This window comes from Pollicipes pollicipes, unplaced genomic scaffold (genome assembly GCF_011947565.3).
Source record: "Pollicipes pollicipes isolate AB1234 unplaced genomic scaffold, Ppol_2.1 Scaffold_2555;HRSCAF=2994_pilon_pilon_pilon, whole genome shotgun sequence".
Classification (NCBI taxonomy): Eukaryota; Metazoa; Arthropoda; class Thecostraca; order Pollicipedomorpha; family Pollicipedidae; genus Pollicipes; species Pollicipes pollicipes.
The window spans coordinates 27,668,535-27,692,091 of record NW_023596136.1 but is presented as its reverse complement, the minus strand read 5'-3'; the positions used below and the strand labels follow the sequence as shown (position 1 = coordinate 27,692,091).

The following is a 23,557-nucleotide window of genomic DNA, read 5'->3' as shown; positions in this document are numbered from 1 at the left end:
ACACACACACGCACGCACGCACGCACGCACGCACGCACGCGCACACACACACACACACGCACGCACGCACGCACGCACGCGCGCGCGCACGCGCGCACACACACACACACACACACACACACACACACACACACACACACACACACACACACACACACACACACACACATTGCTTCTTTAGTATAGTGGAAGATAAGTAGACCTAATATGTAAATGGCCTTTATCCTCCTTACAGAAGAGACTCAAAATTCACTACTAGCAAAACGCGTCTACGTCGTGTGACGGGCGAGGCAAAAATAGGCTTGAGAAAGATCCACCATCGCGTAGGTGATTTCATAACTTACCTCATGGAACCGGATGCCTTTGGCTACCGGTAGCAATAAGTTTGATCAATGCCTTTCATCACAATTGGCTGGCTCTGGTCCACAGATGTACTATTTGTATGATATCATGTGAGTAACATTGCTTGAAATTGACCGGCTCTGCTTCCAGCCATGCCTGGAAATTGTGCTATGAAATCAATGATTCGTGGTTTCGCAATGGTTCGTGGTTTGGGCAATTTTGTTTTAAGTATTGCAAATAAACGCAAACATTTCCAGGAGATATCACTCACAACAATGTACCTAATAACCTGTGTTGTTTTCACCGTTTAATCTTTCCTGTTTGAAGCCAAACGGTCTTTTATTCGAAATCATTTTCGAATAATTTATTAATTAAAAAATAACAATTCGAAAAGTGGCTTAATTTCGTCAACTGCCCTTTTGCTGATGCTTGAGGCCATCCCAAAAAATCCCAAAACGATGCGATTGACAGGTACTTGAGATTTGGGCCTGTTTTCCACACATGTTTCTCAGCCCTTTTGCGATTAGAAAATCTTAAGTTTTCCGTGTTGGCAGAATGAGGGAGGTAAAGTCGTATGATGAGCAATGTTGCGATCAAGTTCTGCGTGACCTAATAGTCTGCAGTAAGCGTTTAACAATTTATTACAGTTAATCCAGCCCGCATCGCGTTCAGAGTTTATGATTGAGTCGGGCCGGCCAGGATGTGTGTTTTCAACTGAGTTTTTGCTTGCTCTGTGCATGCCGATGCGACATTTGTTATGTGTGACGCCGTGCGCGAGTTGGGACCCCGTACGATACCTGACCGTTCGGCACATTATTCAGAGTTTGGTAAAACGGTGAATGGATGGAATGTCACCTGGCAGGCTCAGGCGACACCAGTCGCCATGTCCGGAATCCTATCGAGGAAAATCGGGTCTCTATCGATGAAAGAAGCCTCAACGTGACAGGCCATTCGATGTATTCTCAGGTTTGAAAATAAGAGGCATGTGTATTTGGCGAACTGTCGGAAAACAAGCCAATTGGAGCGATTACAGCAGAAGCTTGGAGTCAACCCAGTGCGCAACGCCCAGGACATTGTAATAAACCCAACACTTTAAACACGTCCAAATTCACTTATCAACGCACGGACACAAAAGACTGGTGCACATGTATGGTCAAAACATCTAGAACACTACGCATAGTTCTCCTGTATATCACACGTCATCAAGACGGGTCGTACGCCTCATTGTCATATGGCTGCGGTTTAGGCCGGTCTGCCGGGGCACGCCGCGGCGCGTGGAGGCCCCAGGGCTGCGAGAAGAGCGCAGGCATCTCCTCCAGCCGCACCCCCCGCGTCTCCGGCACGACCATGAAGAACACGGCCAGGCCGGTGACTGTGCAGCCGCAGAAGAGATAGAACGTGCCCTGGCGCGTGATGGCATATGTCAGCGTCAAAAACGTCAGCGACACGAGCAAGTTGAAGAACCAGTTCACGGCTGTGGTTATGGAGATGCAGGTGCTGCGGGCCCACAGCGGGAAGATCTCGGAGGTGATGGTCCATGGCATGGCACCCAGGCCAGGCGGGAACAGTGTGATGTAGAAGAACATGCCAGTGATGGGCAGCCAGGCATAGTCGGTGGGGCACCAGTCGGGCGCCCAGGTGAGCCCATCCACACCCAGCGCAGCGGCGTCGGCGCAGCGGCCGGCCGCCGCCGATGAGTTGTAGGAAGAGACGATCGGCAGGCAGGAGCCGTTGACCGGCCCGGCCGCCAGGTCCTGGAAGCAGAAGCCACAGACGCCGGCGCGCAGCCACAGACACAGACGCCTTACCTTATAAGAGCCACAGCAACAATGCAAGGCTTCCAAGCAAGTGGAAAGAACCCGAGACTTATATGGAAAGGCCCTGAGCGATTGAGTGTACCCTGGCTTATGGGACCCCGAAAAAAGGTATAGAGCCTGTCAGGCGAATGGAAAGAGTCAGCGGAGGACAACCTGCACCAGTCAAGAGTGCCCAGGCGAGGAAGCAGATAGCAACCCAACAGCAGCGTCACTCCCTACAAGAAAATGCAAAGAGGTCAAGAGCAACGTGGAAGGCTCTTTAGCAATCAGAGTGGCCCGGCAAGTGGACATACGGCAATCAACAGCGTTATGGGCAATCGACAGCGTTATGCCTTTGGACAACGTAATGAGCCCCAACATTTTCCCGAGTAACACCTTCTCGATCAGCGCAGAGTTAACTTTGTCTGCTTATGAACTCTTAACTCTTAGTGACTGTTTCTTGATCGTCTGTATGCCCCAAAACGTCCAATTTGGTTGTGCTTTTGTTGTTAGAAATCTGCGTCCGTTCTGCCGGTTATGGGCCCCTCCGGAGCCTTCAGCTCATCACGGCATAACCAGGGAGGTATGGTCCCGTGCCCCCCCCCCCCCCCCCCCGCTTCTGCATCCGTCGCCGGCCCGAGCAGCTTTATAGATGAAGCCCGCCATGAACATAGGGCCAGCCATTCAAATAAAGAATGCTCACAACATGAGGCGTAGGCTCCGAACGATCGAGGGTATCCGAGCAGGTCGACATATAGGGCCCCCGTCAAGAGTGTAGGGTTCTTCATTGCAATCGGAAATGCCCAAGACCAAATGTGGAGGGCCCCGAATGATCGAGTGTACCAGAGCAAGTCAACAGGTCGGGGTCCCAACAAGGGCGTAGGACCCTCAATTCAAATATGAAGCACACAAGACCCTGCGCAAATGTCCCCGAACGATGGAATCTGCCCGCGTGTCTTATCAGAAGGGGCCCGGCAAGAGCGCAGGTACTCCATTCAAATAAAAAGTACCCAGAGCCCAATGCGTGGGGCCCTCCATTCAGGTAAGGAAGTACCCAGGACACAATGTGAGAGGGACCCAGAATAATCGAGTGTGCCCATGTATGATAAAAGATGGGGCCCCCGACAAGAGCGTTGGGCCTTCCGTTCAAATATGAGATACTCACGACATGATGTAGAGGGCCCCGAATGATCGCGTGCGCCAAAGCAGGTTAACAGATAGGGCCCCCGAAAAGAGCGGAGGGCCTTCTATTGAAATAGGAAGTACCCAAACCCAGATGTAGAGGTCTCCTAACGATCGAATGGGTCCCAAGTGCCTTTTCAGAAGGAGCCCCGACAAGGCCGTAGGACCTTCCATTCAAATTATAAGTATCCCAGAACCCAGTTTGGAGGGCCCCGAATGATAGAGCATAGCAGGCTTGTCAAATGACCGCGATAGTAGCGCAGGGCTCTGAATTCAAACACCAAGACCCAATGTGCAGCCCCCCCCCCCCCCCCGAACAGTCTGGTGTGGCCGGGGAGGCGAACAGACGGGGCCCCCGGCAAGTGCTAGGGCCCCCATTCAAATGGGCGTGCCCAAGACCCAATGAAGAAGGCCCCGAACGTTCGAATGTGCCCGAGCAGGTTATCAGATAGGCCCCCACAAGAGCGTAGCACCACCTCCCTCCCATTCAAATGAGAAGTACACAACATCCAGTGTGGAGAGTCCCCGAACGACCTAGCGTGCCCAAGCAGGCTATCAGATGGGCCCCGGCAAGAGAAGGGCATAGGGCCCTAAGCAAGGGACAGAAAACTGGGGGCGACCTAGACGAAGGTAGAGGGCCCCTGGGCGTATCGGAGATGTGTAGGTAGGTTGACCGTGACCCACGTAAATGGCCCCTGAGCAGCCGAGAGTACCCCGGCAGGTTAAGATATGGGGCCTCGGCCATAGCTCACAGAGCACTTCTGGCGGATGGAAAGCATCCATGGAAGGGCCCTTGACTGACAAGGATGTCCCGGCACGCTGGCAGGAAGGGCCCAGCAACAGTGTAGGGTCCACCGATCAAATGCAAAGCATTCAAGGGCAACGTGGAAGGCTCCTCAAAGATCGGAATGTCCCTGCAAGTGGGCATACAGGTCCTCCAGAAACAGCATAAGGCCCTTAGACAGCGCAATATGCTTGGAGTTCCCAATTCACAACTTTTTCAATCATTAAAGATTGTTTTGACTTCTTGTGGGCCCTTTACTTTCGCTTGCAACTATTCTTGGTCGTCTAGAAATCCAGAAATGTCTATGCTTGTTTTTTGTGTTAAAAACTGCACCTATTTGACCGGCTATGGGCCCCCTTGGAGCCAATGAGCTCCTTCGGGGCCTAAGGGGGACCATGGTCCCGTGGCCCCCTCTGGATTCGCCCCCGGTTATAGGTTATGTTTGTTATATGGTTATATTAGGCTGGTTATGTTAAGCGTGCCTTTACCTGTTAGTTAGTTTAGCCTCAACCATCATTCAGCGTTTGATAACCAGCAGGTGACACTTATATGCAAATGAGCCCCCGAAATGAAGAAATTTTATGGTTATGCTGCATAGCACTTAATTTGTGGTTTCTCGCATCAAAAATATCTTCCAACGGTTTCTGAGAGATTTGGCTCCAGGTGACAATTTAGACGGTTCCAAATTCCGTTGGGGCGGAATTACGTTTTCCCATCTATCAGCATGACGTCGTGACGCCTTTGAGTCGCTGTGACGCCAGGGCATTAAGATCTGAACCCGGTTTCAACCCTTGTTTTTCAACTCTTTCGCAATTTGCGAATGTTGCGTTTTCCGTGTTGAAAGAATGAAGGTCAAGTCGTGGTGATGCGTAATGTTGCTGGAAAGCCCGGTGTAAATGTTAAACACTTAACAAAAAACGGCCTTTTATCATTGCGCTTGTTGTTGCATATCATTGTAGAAACCTGGTAGCTGTCGTTATAAGTACGTTATTTCTTTTCAAGTTACGCGGTGTAAAAGTCGGGCAGAACTGGTTCGCTCAGACTGATAATTTTCTCAAAGATCAAAAAAGCTTCGCTAGCGGCGCTCAGCCCGCAGCCCTACGTGCATTCACTGTTTACGAAGCCACCGATCGCCGCTAGCTGATCAATGTCAGATTAGTAGCATGCATCTGAAATACATCACACTGTCATGATAAGCGTTGCTTGCTGTGCCGTTCGGGTGGGGGGCCCGCTTGTCGGCAATTTCTTTCATTCTTGGAATGAATGCAGAAATTGTTTTGTGCAATGTGTGCGCTGGTTGTGGCCATTTCATATACTATATAACCTGCAAAAAGGTTTCAATTCCCGAGTCATCGTTATCACATAATTGTAGTCGGGTTCAAACAAGACAGACTGTATTTCGCATACTGCACAATCTGTCGCAATATTCGATGATGCTCCAATTATAGCGACATTATGCTGCTCTAAGTGAAGCATCAAATATAACTGATACTATTTACAAAAAGCTTCTTTTTTCTAAATATAACCTTTTCCTTTTAGCTTTTCTCAGCGGTCCTGTTAACCGACTTGAACACAAAGCTTTCCTTGAGTTCGTCCAATCTGGCAATGCGTGCATAGTCCATAAAGGCGGCAGCACGGCCGCCTCGGTGACCTCCCAACTGCCGGCGGTGCCGCCCCGTCACCAGCGGTCCGAAATAGTCCGGTGGAGAAGACCGGGCCGGGCCGGGCTGACCGGCGGCGACAGTAGTGGCCTCGGCGTCCCGCGTCCCGCCGGCGCCGGCCGTGAGAGCCGTTCCCTCAGGCCGCGCTGACCTCCGGTGACCTCAGACCGCTGACCTCCGGTGACCTCCTGTGACCCGGCCCACCAGCCAGCCATGACGCTCTCCGACGACCCTCTGCTCTCGGTCGACTTCGAGGTGTTTGGTCACGTGCAAGGTAGGAGCGGCGCTGAGCAGCTCGCGCAGCTGAGCCGCGAGGGAGGCCTCAGGTACCTGTCAGGTGCCTGACAGGTGTCTGACAGGTACCTGTCAGACACTTCTGACGGGGGGATGTGAACCTGGACAGAAGGGCCCCAGTGCTGTAGACAATTACGATAAGGTTTTTCCAGAGCACGCTGTCATGAACAGGTGCGTCCGCGGGATGAATCATGCGTGCAAAATGTGGTCTTGACCCAACACTTTTGACCGCCACCGCACCAGGTTTTAAAACGCCATCACGCATCACACATCACATCACACACACAACATTATTGGCTTATACTGTATAGGCGACGTGATTAAATCTTCAGGGGATTCGTGTTACATTTCAAGCCCGTGAAAATCAAAGAAGCTTTCCAGGGCTGGTGTAAACTCAAAAAACGATGTCCCACTTTTTACAAGATGTCTGTCGCGAACATTCAAGGTCCGTTTGGTGAGCAGCAAAGTCAAGAACGTGGAATGAATGCCGTTTGAAGAACAGTTTGGCTGCATGAGGAACTTAGGCAAATAATCTGGCTCGGACTCACATCGAGGCAATGCCTGTCATGCCATGCCAGACCCGCCCAGTGTGTGGCAAGAGTTTGGGCTGTGCACATCCCGCCGGACGCTCAGACCATTATCACTGGCCTGGGCTCACATCAGTACGGGGTAGGCTTCAGGACCACTCGTTCCGTCACCGCGCGCCGGCGTCCAGGTTGCAGATGCGCGGCCCCACCACACAATGCATGGGACCGGGCTGGCGGAGATCGACCGCCATGGCCTGATCAGTCATCGGCCATCTGCGGGCGACAGTGGCCTACTCAGGCACGTCTCATCTGTCGGCTGCGGCCGTCCTCCGCTCCGCCCGGCCGGCTATCGGTCAGGCCGGCCGTCCGCGGCGGTGCGGCCCCTTCCCACCCTGGTACCGGCGGCCGCTGTCCACCCCGGCACTGACGGCCGCTGCCCACCCTGGCACTGACGGCCACTGCCCATCCCGGCACTGGCGGCCGCTGCCCACCCTGGCACTGCGGCCGCTGCCCACCCCGCCACCAGCGGTCGCTGCCCACCCCGGTACCGGCGGCCGCCGCCCACCCCGGCACTGACGGCTGCTGTCCACCCTGGCACCGGCGGCCGCTGCCCACCCCGCCACCGGCGGCCGGGCAGCCGGGCCGTTCCCCACCGTGATCACCAGACCGACAGACCGAGCCAGACCGCAGGTGGTGACCGCCGCTCCGTCGGAGCCGGCGTCAGCTCGGCAGACCAGTGACCGGACGGGCTTGTGACCGCAGCTCGCAGCTGGGCTGTCGGTCACCGCTGTCGCTGGGGACCCAAACGAGCACAGCTGGTCGCAACGGATCGGTCTTCCCCGGGCCGGCCGGAAACTCGGGCCTATTGTACGCCGGCGAGCTGGGGCCGCTCGCCCCAGGCGGTCCGCCGGCTGCCATCTATTTCCCCCGCCTGCGGTGAGAGGGCGGCGCGCACACAGGCGTCAGGCGTCAGGCGTCAGGCGTCTTCAGGCTGAAACCCTCGTCGCTCACCCGTCCGAGTGCGCGTCCGACGGCGGCGGGCCGGCCGCTGTGGCCGGCGCCGCCGCCGCCGCCGCCGGGTCAGCGGCGGGTCGGCAGCGCGCCCTGGCCGCGTGCCAGCTGCGAACGGTGCTCGCCGCAGGAGCCAAACGGCCACCGGCGACAGAGACCGAGCACGGGATGGTCGGCAGCGCCCAGCTTCCATTTGCATCCATTTCGGCCGGCTTTGTCTCTAAGCGTTGGTCGCGGCTCAGTCGTTTTCTCGCGGCTGGAGGGTAGAAACGACCATCTTTTACCGGATCAACTCACTGGGGTGTTTATTTTGACACATATTCACGTGCTTGCGTAATGAATTAGGGGCGTGTATGTGTTACCAGTGTGCATGTATTTTGGGAGCACATTTTCACGCAAAACACGTCACAAGTTTTTGTTCAATAGTGGACACAATTCAAGAGACATAGGCACGGTGGCCAGATGGATTTGGAGGTAGCAAACCTTATAAAAATGTACGTTTCTAGCTGGCTACCCTACGAGTGACCTTAGTCTACCTCTGCACGCTATGAATGCTCTGATCGGAAGCATGGTGGATAAATAAGTGTTCCGTAATGAAAATCGGTATAACGGTGGAAATCATTGCCGCGCAATTTCCGGTGATGAATGTCATCAATCAACACCAGACGACCGATGCCGTTACTGCGTCAATAACGGCCGCGGCCGGCGTCGCCCTCCGGGAGTCCGGGCCGATGGAGCGATCATCGGCGCGACCTCCGGCGGCGGAGACGATGGCGTCCGGGCGTCCCCGCGGTCACCCGCCGCGTGTCGGCGAGGCCGGGTACGTGGGCCGGGCCGGAGCCGGCGCCGCCCCGCCGGGCACGCCCGTCTATCGACCTTCTACCGCCCGGCCCACGGGCACCGCCGCTCCACTCCACAGCAGGCCGTATTCCGTCAACACGCTGCGGTGTCAATTCCCTGGACGGAGGTGCTTTAGGTAAACACGGTAGAAAGCCGAGAGGATGTGCGAGCTCTTTCTGACGTACCGTGCTGACGGAATTACATGGTTGTCTACCACTTCCCGTTCCTTCCAGTTAGTCCTGCTAAATGTGTAATCGATCGCGTTAAGAACAGTTGCGCTGGTGCCATAAACACGCGAGATGTCGAGGAAATGGTGACCAAAATGAATGGTACAATACTACGCTCATCAAGCCAACACACAGGGGGGGGGGGGGGGGGGCAGACAGGAGTACAAGGCCTGAATGAAAAGTCACTGGCCAGTCAGCGTCATCCTGACTTTATCATCTGATTGGAGGTATCATCGCCGAAATACAGACAGGTGTTCAACAAAAGCATCATATGAAGTAAAGGAGCATGCCTTGCAGCAAGCACACTACTGTGACATGACTGCTAAGCTTAGGCCAAAACTGAAGCATATCGTGTTACAGGCCTGTGTTTCTGGTTCTCTAGTCGATGGTGTCGTCGAACGCTTCCACTAAATATAGACTTCGAAATTCAGTACAATGGGAAATTTCACAGGCGCAGGAACGAGTTTGGCTGGAGGAGGGACGGGATCCCTGTTGTTTTCAATACTTACCGGGTATTGTGTGGTAACGGGGTTTTCACTCAACCCCCCACCCCCACCCAACTCTGACATGGAAGTTAGCCGAATCCGGGAAAACCTGTTTTGGGCATAGTTTAGGTGAAGGCTTAGCTCACCAACATATTATATAAAACTGTATCTCTGATGGTAATTTTTGGAAGAATTGGATTCCGAAAAAGATTTCGCCGAAATGCACCAAAAATTTAAAATTAGGAGATCATGCTCGCCCCTATTTCTTGGCTCCAGGCAATCTGAACGTCACTGCTGCTTTTCACCTCGCGATAAACACAAGTGATCCCTCCGAGTAACACTGGTCGCATTCGCGCGCACCTCACAGCTCTGTTTGCCGGCAGCTCCCATCATGTGCGCCCCATGCCTCTCCCCTCCCCCCGTTCCCACGCAGACGAGGTCCCGCTCCAGACCACTCACACATGTGGCGGCCGTGGGTCGTGCACCCTGCTACTCTAGAACGGTCCCCCCCGTTGGCGGCGCGACCGCGGGTCATCCGACCGGCCTGTGTCTGCCGTGACCTCTCACCGCCGCCAAACTCGCCCAAGGCGTGAGCACTCCAAACTCCGGAAAGGTCACCACATAACCGCGCGCGTGCGAAACGTGTGGGGCAGCCGGCGCGCCGCAGCCGTTAATAGCAATCGACCTCAGCTGACCACGTCTTGCCCCGGCCGATCCTAATCGACCCGAGCGAGCGACCTGAGCGTACAGCCTGACAGGCATCCTGACGAGGCGGACGCCTCCCGTTCCCGCCCCCTCCCCCTCCTCCCGGTGATTCGTTTCGCTCGGGCACTGGCGGCCCGCCGCGGTTGGCGGGCGGGTGGCGACCGTAGCGTTCAGGCGGCGCGTCGCGCGCTGACAGCAGCGAGGCGCTCCTTCATCGCAGCCGACGCGGCCCGTCCGATGGCCATCGCTCGAGGCCGGTCTCTCTGTGGCCGTCCGATGGTCATCACTGGGGGCCGGTCTGGCTGGGACTGCTCGATGGCCACCACTCGGGGCTGGTCTGGCTGGGACCGCTCGATGGCCATCGCTCGTGGCCGGCCTCTCTGGGACCGTCCGATGGCCATCGTTCGGGGGTCAGTCTGTCTGGGACCGCTCGATGTCCAACGCTCCGGGGCCGGCCTCTCTGGGACCGCCCGATGGTTACCGTCCATCCAGGCCGGCCGGGTCTGGCGGTCGGTCCGGCGGGCTCGGCTGGCGGCAACCGCAGCCGCTGATTGGGTGCAGGTCTGCCCGACGACCCCGTCGTCACTGCTGAAGGCCGCTGATGGCACTGATCAACCCACGCGGTCGATAATGAGTTCGGCAGTTAGGGAATGAATCACACACTGGAACTGATATTTTCTGGCTGCGGAAAGTGAATGTTCTTCTGTAGATGTTTCCAGGGCAGCATTTAAGGATGATTGAGTATTGATCGAGGAATCATTTAAGTCGCGGGTATACCGTTACTCGAGCTTGTACTTTACGTAACAATGCAACTCTGCGCGAGTGTCATCGTTAGCAGCGAAATCGCTCTTGTAACATAAATAGTTTATGTCCTCGGCCACAGGCAACGGGCCGTATTTCTTATTGTGGGGACCTTGGCTGACCTAGGTCAGTCCGTGCAACAAGGCTTCTCAATTTTATCTTTCCAACTGCCGTAGGCACTAGCTCTTTCACGCAAGTGTTGCATTGTACTGAATATATATATATACCTCTATATACCTCTATATACATATATATGCATATATACTGTATATATTACCTACTATATACATATATATGCATATATACATTTATTATATCTCTCTCTTCTCTCTCTCTCTCTCTCTCTCTCTCTCTCCTCTCTCTCTCTCCTCTCTCTCTCTCTCTCTCTTCTCTCTCTCTCTCTCTCTCTCTCTCTCTCTCTCTCTCTCTCTCTCTCTCCTCTCTCTCTCTCTCTCTCTCTCTCTCTCTCTCTCTCTCTCTCTCTCTCTCTCCTCTCTCTCTCTCTCTCTCTCTCTCTCTCTCTCTCTCTCTCTCTCTCTCTCTCTCTCTCTCTCTCTCTCTCTCTCTCTCTCTCTCTCTCTCTCTCTCTCTCTCTCTCTCTCTCTCTCTAATTTAATCGTTTGTCACCAAGGCCGATCAAGAGAGCCGGTAAAGTTCGTTGCGGAAGCGTTTTTGTAGATACAACTACCGACTTCTTTAGTAGACCGGACGACCTTCCAAGGGTTTCGCAACTGCTTATCCTAGTTCTCGTGCATTGGAGATTTGGTGCCATGTCAGGTTCCTGGCTAATTCTGTAAGCGTGAAAAGAGCCACCATGGCCCTAATTACAAGCAATGCATTGCTTCGTTGAGCTCTTTGACTGTTATGGTTCATGGAAGGCAGTGTGAACAAATTGTAGTTTTGTACCGGTGCAGTGTTCTACTTTTAACAGGTGCAAAGCTAAATAGAACAAACATACGCTCCCATAGCCTGGTGAAAATCCAGCTACCATAAAAGGCAGATACGAGAGGAATAAACAGACACTCCCCAAAGTTAAACAGGCATAAATAGTTTAACAGTTCCGAAAGTTAACAGACATAGGCACTGCATTAACATCATGACTTTACTAGGCTGCAAATATTGCTGGGTGGGTGGTTCATAAAGTAAGAGTTCAGGCACATATCCTGGCGTGCAGGACCAGTTGTGAAACACGTCAGCTTTCAAAAGTGATCAATGTTAACTTCTCATTCACTTACTGACTCATCTCAACGACCTGAGGGAAAAATATGTTAGGCTACCTACCTACGGTGGGCCTAAAAAAATCACGACCCTTTGCTGGCTCCTGCAGTGTAAGTTGTCCGATAATCCTGACCACTGGCCTACGCGGCATATATAGGCGATAGGTGACTTGCTGCAAACAAGGTCGAGCGGTAAGACGAACTAAACAATTATACGTCCTCGCAGGCACGCCGGTTAAAGGGAGGTATACTTATTTTTTATAGCTACATTTCAGAAATGCATGAAGTGATAAACTACAATTCGTCCAATTGGTATTTTCTTTGCAACATTGTGAGTTATTATTTCACGCAGCCGTAACGTTGGGCGAAAAGTCCCGCATTGCGAAAGTGCAATCTGACATAAGTGTTTGGGTATCTTAACATTGGAGGCCTATGGCCCCATGCAGAGATTTGAAGTTCCGTCACGTTGGAACAGCTGCCAGGTAGCGTGGGAAGGGTGTTGAGCATATGAAGCGGCGTGCGAGCGGGCTCTGGCGTGACGCTAGCGGTACGAGAGGCCCCATCAATGTTGAGGGGACTCGCGCGTAGTGTGTATGGCCAGCCGTTTACACCGTGCCGTAGGCGTTGCGTGGCGGTAAGTTCGTTGAAGGTGATGTGCGAGATGTTGCGTGTTCTCTCCCTTCATCAGAAACCGTGCACGCATGTTCGACAGTCACAGGCGTCTATGGGGTTGTAGGGAATAACTTCTGCGTTTTCAGAGTGATAGGACACGTGCTGCCAAAGCTGCCATGGTGACGCCTCTCCGGTCCTCGGCCATTGCAAAAAAATCGGCATAAACACCATCTTAGTTCGTATTTTGCGTTTCCAGACGGTGTCATTCTGCATTGCTAGAAATGCAGCAAAGCGCGGGTGTGATCAGGAATGCATGTAACAGAAGCGTTTATCCTCAGGCTGCTTCTTCCCGAAATACCTGAAGGAGATGTGCGACAGCCACGGAGTCACCGGCTGGGTGAAGAACACCAAGCAGGGCACCATCTGCGGGAAGCTGCAGGGCCTGAAGACGCAGGTGGACGAAATGTAAGCGGTCGCGCGCCGACCGGCCGCGCCTCCCGAGGGGCGGCCGAGCGGCCGGCCTCGTCGGCACGGACGGCGGCGCCAGCTGGCGGGCCGACGCCCCCGACGGACGCCCCGTGATTAACATCGCATCCCGCCGTCCGAAGTTGGCTGCTGGTCTCCGTCACTAACAGGCGCCGGAAGCGCCTATCGCCGACGCACGGCCGCTTTACGACTGCAGAACGGCCCGGTCAATGGCCGCGCCCCAGCGCTGGGCGCCGCCGCGTGGTGCGCGACCCCGCTGGAACGCCAACGCAACGCACTCGTCTGCTTTACTATTTCATTGGCTTAACGTCGTACGATATTGATATGCTCCGTCCATATCCGCCCACAGAAAGCGCCGTTCGTGACCGCCTGCAGCTGAGTGGTGGTGTCGGGCCCCGACCAATTTATGGCAGCCATGCGGGTTCTTTGACCACAGTCGCCGCTTATGCTTATCGACGGACAGCTGCCAAGAAAAGGCAGGCTGAAACGGGGTCGGCCGTATCAAGGCATCGCTCCACATGTTGAAATATTGACAAAGACGTGTCTTTTAGCTGCCCAGTGAGTCTAAGAGGTATTATATGGGGCAAATTACAGAATTTTTCATAGGGTTATTCTTGGGATTCCATGTACTGCTGCCAAATTTTCGACCAAATTGTCTCCAAAAACCAGGCGTGCCAGGTTCACAACAGAATGAGCCATGAAGAAGCCTGCCTCTTGCTTTCTCGTCGCCTGTTTAGATCTAGAGCTCTTTTTACAGGGGTCTGCTCCGACGCAGGTTCGGAAGACTACCATCAAATGGGAACTGTATAGACATCTGCTCTTTCGTGTGTTTTAGCGTAGCGCATCATTTCTCCTGAATGTCATTTGTGTGCCCATACGTCCGACGTGGACAGTGGCCAGCCACGAACTGGCGTAGTCGCTCACAGTCTGAGGGAACTAATCATTTAGTGGACAGGACTGGAAACCGCCCCCAATTCGATGACGGATAGTCGCGCTTCGTCTCACACACCCATCACGCGCAGTCACAGAGCGGCGCTGGCGGGCCGCCGGCTGCCGACATTGATCAGGACAGCAGCCGGTGAGCTATTACCGCGGTCGCCGCGTCCGGCCGTGCCGCACATCTCGGCGGCTCTCTCAGCCATGGCCCGCTCTGCCGGCACCGACCGCCCCCTCTGCCAGCACCGACCGCCCTGCGGCGCGGTCCCCTCTGCCGGCATCGGTCGCCCCGCGGCGCGGGCTGCTCTGCCGGCGCCGACCGCCCCGCGGCGCGGGCTGCTCTGCCCGGTCTTGTCGCCTCGCGGCGCGGGCTGCTCTGCCGGCACCGACCGCCCCGCGGCGCGGGCTGCTCAGCCGGCACCGACCGCCCCGTGGCGCGGGCTGCTCTGCCGGCACTGACCGCCCCGCAGCGCGGGCTGCCCGCGGCACGATCGCCCCGCGCATGGCTGCTTGCTGGCACCTCCCGCTCCGCGGCGTGGGCTGCTCCGCCGGGACCGGCCACCCCGCGGCGTGGGCTGCTCTGCCGGCACTGACCGCCCCGCGGCGCGGGCTGCTCCACCGGTCTTGTCGCCTCGCGGCGCGGGCTGCTCTGCCCGGTCTTGTCGCCTCGCGGCGCGGGCTGCTCTGCCGGCACTGACCGCCCCGCGGCGCGGGCTGCTCCGCCGGCACCGATCGCCCCGCGGCGTGGGCTGCTCTGCTGGCACCTCCCGCCCCGCGACGTGGGCTGCTCCGCCGGGACCGGCCACCCCGCGGCGTGGGCTGCTCTGCCGGCACCGACCGCCCCGCGGCGCGGGCTGCTCCACCGGTCTTGTCGCCCAGCCCCCGGCGGAGGAAGACTCAGCGCCCGCAGGGATTAGCGAAGGCACAAGATAAATGGATGCATTGGGAAGCGGTGCATGAGGGCGCCTACCGGCACGGTCAGGCGTGAGGGCAGGAATCCGGCTGGGCCAAAAGCCACCCACTCTCCGTAAAAGTTATGCGTTAAACCTTTATGGTGATGCATGGTGATATAAAAATCACCGACTTTGAAAGCGTCTCCCGCTTTTTGTCTCCACTTGATCTCAATTGAGCGCAGCCACCGGCAATGCACATACAAGCTAATTAGGTGATGCAAAGGAATGGAAAATCGTGATGTGTTGCCACGATTGCTGATGTAAATCAGCGTAACAACACCAATGATAAGAAAACGGAGCAATCAGTGGTGTACCGACTTAATGCGGCTACTGCCAGAGTAAGACAGTAAGAACATCATTCACATAACATCTACCAAAAGTTATACGTGGGTTTGTGCACCGACCATGCATGAGGGTCGGCGAATGGCTATGGAATTCGGGCACACGTGAGTTAAGTTGCAGCCGATGCCACCAGGGCAACGGCCATTCGCACGACCTCAGAATGCGATCAATCACCTGCGATCATACATAAGATACTTCATGACACTTCGTCGAAGAAGGCTGCGAGTGTTCGCTGCATGCGATCAAAGAGCGGCACACAATGCATCTTGCCATGACAGCTACGCATCAATTTATCCAGAAACTGGCGTTCCAGGTCTCAGGAGCCCAGGCAGCCTCTGTCTGAGCTGTGTCAGAGCACACCGTCGCAGGTAGAGAGCCAGTGCAGGGATTGGAATACAAGGGTCCGGGAATGAAATAACTATTGATTCCCCAGGTTACATTGCTCCAATTCCAGGGCCGCAGTTTCAAGAAAGAAAAAAAAATCATTTGCGCAATATTTTGACTGAAGCAGCATTACGACGAAGGCAGTTGTGTTACTTTCCGGGACGAATCTGTACAAACATAGATATGGGAAGAGTCAACCAAATGTTACAGTAACACTAATCTCCGATGGACGGTGGTTCCACTATGCAGCAGCAGCTAGTTATTTATTGGTGCACACTATGAGCTGGGCCCGGTGATACCATCCGTGCAAACAAACAGCCCGCTTCGCAACAGGCAGTACGGAAAACTGCGCGCAACGTTCGAACACGGTCTATAGAAACGCTGCACTCTCTTCACGATAATTTAGCAAAGGCGACGACCCATGTGACTGCAGGGTCGGGTTTCTCTACCCTCTCTGAGGAAATCGGAAAAAATGTCTGCTACGGTTGCACTGTCGAAGAGTACGTTTCCACCGTGCGTACATGACAGCGGTAACGGAACGCGTGGCGCCAAAAGCGTGCAATAAGGAAGTAAATGATCTCGGTTAATATTGAAACATTTCTCTGGAATGTGACGTTTAAGAAGCCAGTCACAGCTGTAAGCAACGTCGACTCACAGCAATGGTAGCTGTGACAATCCGCACGCGGACTCACAATCACAAAACATATTTTTTGTACACTCAAACCAATCGACTTTATTACGTTGCGGTTAAGTAGCACGAATGGCGTGATATAATTGGAGGACGTTTTTGGTCGTCGCGTCGCATCACGCAAACTCATGATTTTATTACAACAGACAATCGGTCTTGGAATGAACTTTACCAACGTTTTATCCTCATATGGATAACATAAAAGTTAATGGACAGGTAATGCCTTTATTGGTGATGATTGAGATGACCGACATAGAGTAATTACAAGGAATTCGTTAGCTGACAACGTTATTTGAGAACCCATCTGAAAAACCAATTTTGCGGTTCAAATCTGACACACCTAATCTATATTCGCGTTTATGCAACCGAATTAATTCCCCCAAAATTGGAACAGCACGAACGGCCACGCAGTGTTTTTCTCCGCTATGGTGTTTTGAAACATAGTCTTGTTTGTGAGGAGGTATTTAGTGAGCCTTTCGGGAAATCACAAAGCAATTCTGGCTAGCTAAGCCTAAATTTTCAAAACCTGATCGACTTACATATTTCGTCCCGTTAAACGAAGTATGACTTCTTTTGTAACGGTGGAAAAGTAGAAAATCAGTGGTCCTCAGCGAATTGTTGGCTCTACACGCCATGCACGATACAAGTTGTATCGTCTTGACTATTCGATCTGCAGCTGCTTAACTAGAATGGTTGTGCAATGTGTGTATTCCATATCCCAGCTGTTTGTCAAGTCATCCGAGTTCAATGCCACATCGGGTCAAATATTAGAGTTGACATCAAATTAGTCAACGTATCATACGCTGAAATGGCTGGTATGCGTCTCTGGCACCGCAAAGTTTTGTGAAGGTCATGGTTACTTCAGTTCAAGCCTTGGTAATAACCAAAATTCGTATGGGTAAAATTTTTACAGCCCATCGGTGTCATCGTCGCACATTACGGTTGTAAGTGCAAGGGCAGGCAATGCCATGGTTTCTACAGATTACGGGTTGGCCCAGCATGTCCTCACATTAACTCGGGAGGCAAATTGCGCCATTGTTAGACCTGAGCTAGTTCCATGTTCCTGCGCTCGAAAAGTTACGGGAAGAAACCCAACACGTTACCGAGGACGAAATGCCCTGCGTGCAAGATGCAGATCACATAAAGAGCTACCGTCCATCTCGTTCTTGACTTTTCATGGCAAGTGGGATGAAGAACCCGGCAGCGAATCGCACCTTATTGCAAAAAAGAAAGGGAGAGAAAACGGGATGAAATAGCCGAGACTGGCGAGGGGTAAATAATCCCGATGTAATCTCGGGATTTCCAGGAATCCCTCGTCTCCCGTGATTAGTTATTTGACGAGGCCGGGAGCTCGGAATTGAGAATTAGCGCCGCAGTCCACATCCCCAGGCTCATCAGGCTCGCCACTTTGCCCATAACTGTATCATCGGCGGAAGGCCGCGGCTTCTGACTAGGCCATGCCACAGCACTCCATTGTCCAGAGGGCCGGGGCCGCCCAGGCTAATGTCGACCGAAGTCGTCGACCCCGCACCAACTTCGCACGGCCGAGTCAACTGACCTGCAAAACTGACCGAGTCAACGGTCTGCCGGTGGCGCCATCTTTGCGTCCCATCTCGGACGTGGCACCAATAGCCGGTCGGTGCTAAATGGAACCAATAGTCCGCTGGTGTCGATAGTGTGCGTACCTGTGCACCAACAGTATGTCTGTGATGCAGTCGCTGTACATATCAGATGTGGTGGAGGTGGTCTGCCGGTGGTGCCGATTCTGTGCGCCGTCCCTGATGTGGCAGTCCACAGTCGGCCGGTGGTGCCGACTCTATGCACCGTCCCTGATGTGGCAGCAGCAGTCGGCCGGTGGTGCCGACTCTGTGCACCGTCCCTGATGTGGCAGCAACGGTCGGCCGGTGGTGCCGACTCGGCGGGTCGGCCGGCCGCCAGCGTCGCCACATTCCGTGGATCGTCGCCAGCGGCGGCTGGCCGACGCGGTCGGTGACGGACCGTCACAACACTGGCAGCCGACACACGGGGACCGGGCAGGCGCCGCCGACCGCCGCCGCGGGGGAAAACACGCACCTCCTTGTGATGGCGGTGTCGCAAGACCAGACGGATCGTAAATGGAGGATTGCAGGCTCTCTTGGAACTCTTGGAAGGGAACGAGAGTTGGCCAACGGAACGGGCACATTGCTTTGACAATCCGCTGTAACAGGTACCGACCACAGCCCGAGCTGTGACCCAATGACGGATCTATCATCAGGTCTTAGAGGTGACCAAGTTCTGAATACCGCGTCACTTTCCCCAAATCAAGCCCGAACAGGATCATCTACTTGTCCACCGCCCCGGGGGGAGAGCAGGACCCAGCTGGTGCATATCTGTCTGTCTGTGAACTGAACTGAGCGTACAAAAGCAATCTGTACATCAGAGGTGCCAGTGTTGTGACGGCCTCAATGCATGCATACCTGTCTGTCTGTGAACTGAACTGGGTGTACAAAAGCAACCAGGGATCAAGATTTGTCCGTCCTCGTAGCTCAATAGGTTAGAGTGCCTACCTGCTAACCTAACCGCGGCTGGGTCTGGGTTAGGGTCGCTAGACGTGCTCGCTATTTACCCCTGGCTGGGAAAACCCGTAGCTGCAGGCAGGGGTTCGCTCAAGGTCCGATGAGGCCGGAGGCTGGGGAACTGTACTAGTCCTTGCGGCCCGTTAAACTTCAGCCGCAAAGTTTTGCCGTAGACCTCGAATTTCAGGCTCGGATGGCGGCTCACATGTCCCTCATCAAGCACTGCCTGGCGTGAGTTCGGATCCCAGACGTGTATCCAATGAGAAAGGGTCGGACTTAATTTATAAAAGAAAGAATAACGCAAATGTGTGTGACATCATGCGTTTGCGACACATGGATGCCACGTTAACACAGCCAGCCATATCAAAGATCGAACCGTGCGATATGAGGCCGACCCCAGTGCGTGATCCCTCCCAGCTGTGCTGCAGCTTCCGCGCCAGCTTACGACCGTTCCCAGGTGGCTCTCACCATCCGGCCACAGGTCGTTAATTAGCCTGGCGTATCTAAAATTAGATGAGTTATAGCCAGGTAGCTGGTGCTTAATGCCGTTAGGCGCTCGTCTAGACTCTGACGCCCGTGGCTGCCAGCAGCACGTCTGGAGGTCATTCAAATCAAGCGCAGAAAGTCAGCTGATGCACTGTATCGCTCTAAGAAACACGCCTGGAGGTCATTAGGATCAGGCGCAGAAAGTCAGCTGATGCACTGTACCGCTCTAAGAAACACGCCTGGAGGTCATTAGGATCAGGCGCAGAAAGTCAGCTGATGCACTGTACCGCTCTAAGAAACACGCCTGGAGGTCATTAGGATCAGGCGCAGAAAGTCAGCTGATGCACTGTACCGCTCTAAGAAACACGCCTGGAGGTCATCCAAATCAGGCGCAGAAAGTCAGCTGATGCACTGTATCGCTCTAAGAAACACGCCTGGAGGTCATTCAAATCAAGCGCAGAAAGTCAGTTGATGCACTGTACCGCTCTAAGAAACACGCCTGGAGGTCATTAGGATCAGGCGGAGAAAGTCAGCTGATGCACTGTACCGCTCTAAGAAACACGCCTGGAGGTCATTCAAATCAAGCGCAGAAAGTCAGCTGATGCACTGTACCGCTCTAAGAAACACGCCTGGAGGTCATCCAAATCAGGCGCAGAAAGTCAGCTGATGCACTGTACCGCTCTAAGAAACACGCCTAGAGGTCATCCAAATCAGGCGCAGAAAGTCAGCTGATGCACTGTACCGCTCTAAGAAACACGCCTAGAGGTCATCCAAATCAGGCGCAGAAAGTCAGCTGATGCACTGTATCGCTCTAAGAAACACGCCTGGAGGTCATTCAAATCAAGCGCAGAAAGTCAGCTGATGCACTGTACCGCTCTAAGAAACACGCCTGGAGGTCATTAGGATCAGGCGCAGAAAGTCAGCCGATGCACTGTACCGCTCTAAGAAACACGCCTGGAGGTCATTAGGATCAGGCGTAGAAAGTCAGCTGATGCACTGTACCACTTTAAGAAACACGCCTGGAGGTCATTAGGATCAGGCGGAGAAAGCCGGCTGATGCACTGTACCACTTTAAGAAACACGCCTGGAGATCATTTGGATCAGGCGGAGAAAGTCAGCTGATGCACTGTACCGCTCTAAGAAACACGCCTTGGGGTCATTCAGGTCAGGCGCAGAAAGTCAGCTGATGCACTGTCCCCCACTTCAAGTAACACACGTGTGGTAGACATGATGCGTGACGAGTGTGGTAGACGTGCGAGTAGTTTAACAATAAGACTATCACGCATTTCTTGCATTTGTTGATATTTGTTGTCTTGGTAGGCCTCATATGGTACTCATATCGCAGACCGTGCTCCTCTGGTGCGAGGGACATGGAAAGGATCATGTCCTTGAGCAAGTGGGACTGGGTCCGGTACATGCTGTACTAATTAGACGGACGGGGACAGAAATATTTGGATTTTTAACAGCCAATATCATCCTGCCATGTCGCGAATTGGTGCGCATCTCAGCTTAGTTAATACAGATGCCTATCACCCACGATCATTTTCTTCTCTCCGTAAGTCGTTAAGTGCATTTGCGAGGAACATTATTCACGTAGGTAAGACAGTAGTAATAGCTTCATTCCTGGGAGGAGAAACCGGGAGAATGGAGAGATAGATGCGTTGATATTTCGGCAACATGTCTCTATCGAAACAATGGCGGAAGTTGTGTCAGTAGGTTATCGGCTGTCCAGAAAGTTCCATCTTCTGCTATTGTTTCGATAAAAGCATGCTGCCGAAACATCAACACATCTATGCCTAGATTTTACTGTTTTTTTTTTCTTCTCCGAGGAATGCGGCTATTACTTATGTCTTATCTTTTTAGTTTCATTTGATTCGAGTGGAAAATGCAGCGACGCGAGCACTGACTGGGGTTATTGGCTGTGCATAGTAGTCATTTGATATATCAAAGTGAGAACTTTCGACCAACCTGATTCTTTGAGCACTTTCGGACGGCCAGCTGGTCCATGCCTGGACTTTGGATCGGACTTTGAGCAAGAACTTCCAAAAACGCCCACACCGGAGTGAAGCGACCGCTCTCAGTGTGGGGCCGCCGTGTTGGATCTTGGCTGACTGGCGGTGCGACCAGAGCGACCTCTGTAGCGGCGGCTCACGTTCCATACACGTCAAACAGCCGGCGCGCGCTGTTTGGGCAGCTGAGTGACCCGACACGGGCTGCGGCGAACGGCAGAGAAAACCAGGGGCTGCGACAGACGGCAGTGTGGACCAGGGGCTGGTACAGACGGCCGTGTGGACCAGACTTTTCGCTCATAAATTTATATTTCTGCTGATACTTGCGCACGGGTCACCGAAACCTTTCAGTGTAGCCGTCTGAGTTTCGGACAGCCCCTAGCAGTATCGTGTAATAGGTGCTGGGACGTGAGAACCTGAGTACCAGTGATGTTCGTGAGGTTTGTGCAATGTTCTCGGTGCCTATTAATCGCGAAAAGGAGTTTTTTAACCTAATTCTTGGTATGGATCAACGTAGCCTTCCGGCATAGCCACCTGTATATCGTGCAGCTCTTGGCAAAATACTGTGCATCATATGCTGGGATGTGGACGCTCTTGTTATCGATCATTTGGACATTTTTGGTGGCGGCGTTTACGCAGAGTTGGAGCACTTTCTGGATTCAAACGTCTTGTTTTTAAATGTAATTCTTTGTTTAACCGTATCTACCAGTGACGATGGACAGCATGCGCAAGGTATCGAAACATGGAGAATAAAAAAATTAACCGACGTTTTCTTGATAACGTCGTTTAATCTGTTTATCCTGGCATGCTAAAGATTGATAACTGCCTCCCAGACCTATGAAATCATGAGTTCCATTTGTGTTTGTGTTCGTTTGCTAAATTGCTGCCGTTCGATCATATGCTCGCAAACATGGTCATGTCGTGAACAGCTTGCTAACATATTTTTGACATTGTTGCATAAAACAATGCAGTTCACACATGCACATGTAAAATGCCAGGGGGATGATAGTAACTGTGATTAAGTCCTATGTGTCGCCCAGATAGTTAGGATATGCCGTAAGACACGCATGCGGGGTGGGAAAGAGGTAGTCTCTTGAGTGTCTCCTTGAGTGATGGTCTCTTCGAGTGTCTCACTGTTGAGGTTGTATTCGTTTGTGTTCGTTTGCGCTCTTGTCGCCGGCCCGCTAGCTGTTTGCGAACACACCCTGCTCACGAACAGCCTGTTCGTGTTCATTTATTATTGAAAACTGACGGTTGCCAAATCTTGCTTTAGGCTCCAGTACAGTCCATAATCATCACTAGAAATAACGCCCGTGCTAATCGCCCAACGCCAACAGAAGATCATCCGTGTAACAAATACCTAAGCTATCGCACCGCTGCAGCTTAGTTCCGCCTCGGCAATTGATCCGGAGGTCCCCATCACAGCGTGTTCGTTCCGCCAACAGAGTCGAGTGGATGACGAGGACGGGCAGCCCGGGCTCCAAGCCCGAGCGCTGCGACCTCTCCAACACCATCTACATGAACGCGCAGGACTTCAGCAGCTTCTCGGTGCGCTTCTGAGGGGGCCTCCGCTGGCGTCGCCGCCGGGCCCTGCTGCGCCCCTGCGGCGCCCGCCCACCCGCTGGCCGGCTGGTGTGGCGGGGCGCTCCCGCCGGGTCCCGAAGCGCCCCTGCGGCGCCTGTCCGCCCGCTGGTTGGCTGGTGTGGCGGGGCGCTCCCGCCAGGCGGTCGCCGAGCATCGGTGATGTCGGAACAATGCGCGACGCCCTAGGAGATGCGCTGCTGACTGATAACGGCCAGCGCTCATGTCGATCTGTGCTTAATCGTTGGGGCTGACGGCGCTGACAGACGGCCTCCAACGGCGGAGGATTCCGCCGCGAAATTCGCTGGCCCGCTGTCCCTGGGGAATGTCAGACGCGCGGCGGACATCGGGGAGGACTGACGCGTGCCGATGCCGCCGATGGTATCCCGCCCCCGCGACGTACCCCCTTTGGTCTTCGCTGGCCTGCCGCGGTCCGCTGGCCCGGTCCAGACCTGCAGTGAAGTTGGATTCGTCCAGTAACAGGCCGGACAACTACCTTAGTGATCGGGGGCGTCACGGACGGGGACTGCTTACCAGTAGTGACAGCGTGCTCAGGCGGGACTGAACATTGTGGGTCCGCCCAATGAGCTCTGTTTCGTGCTTGGTTTGTAAATACACGACCAGGTGGACGACAAACTTTCTCGAAATGAAAA

At 53.9% G+C, this 23,557-nt stretch overlaps 2 protein-coding genes across 2 annotated transcripts; one reads left to right on the top strand and one right to left on the bottom strand.

The window, feature by feature from the left end:
- Nucleotides 1–1,544: 1,544 nt before the first annotated feature.
- LOC119099835 (proton myo-inositol cotransporter-like) lies at nucleotides 1,545–4,099 on the bottom strand. Its single transcript, XM_037222928.1, has 2 exons — nucleotides 4,073–4,099; nucleotides 1,545–2,096 (listed from the first exon to the last, which is right to left on the bottom strand). Exons 1-2 carry the CDS (start codon nucleotides 4,097–4,099, stop codon nucleotides 1,545–1,547), a joined length of 579 nt encoding a protein of 192 aa, XP_037078823.1.
- Nucleotides 4,100–5,829: 1,730 nt separating this feature from the next.
- Nucleotides 5,830–22,904, top strand: LOC119103708 (acylphosphatase-2). The gene is made up of 3 exons (XM_037227342.1): nucleotides 5,830–6,039; nucleotides 12,823–12,949; nucleotides 22,769–22,904. Exons 1-3 carry the CDS (start codon nucleotides 5,979–5,981, stop codon nucleotides 22,881–22,883), a joined length of 303 nt encoding a protein of 100 aa, XP_037083237.1. The 5' UTR covers nucleotides 5,830–5,978; the 3' UTR covers nucleotides 22,884–22,904.
- The last annotated feature ends 653 nt before the right edge of the window (nucleotides 22,905–23,557 follow it).

Excerpts from the sequence above, each read along its gene's own strand:
- LOC119099835 (XM_037222928.1), bottom strand. The coding sequence starts at position 4,099 with ATGCTTTCCATCCGCCAGAAGTGCTCT. Across the intron at positions 2,097-4,072 it reads CCATCCGCCAGAAGTGCTCT|GACCTGGCGGCCGGGCCGGT; the intron begins GTGAGCTATGGC and ends TTCTGCTTCCAG.
- LOC119103708 (XM_037227342.1), top strand. The coding sequence starts at position 5,979 with ATGACGCTCTCCGACGACCCTCTGCTCTCGGTCGACTTCGAGGTGTTT. Across the intron at positions 6,040-12,822 it reads GGTGTTTGGTCACGTGCAAG|GCTGCTTCTTCCCGAAATAC; the intron begins GTAGGAGCGGCG and ends GTTTATCCTCAG. Across the intron at positions 12,950-22,768 it reads AAGACGCAGGTGGACGAAAT|AGTCGAGTGGATGACGAGGA; the intron begins GTAAGCGGTCGC and ends TTCCGCCAACAG.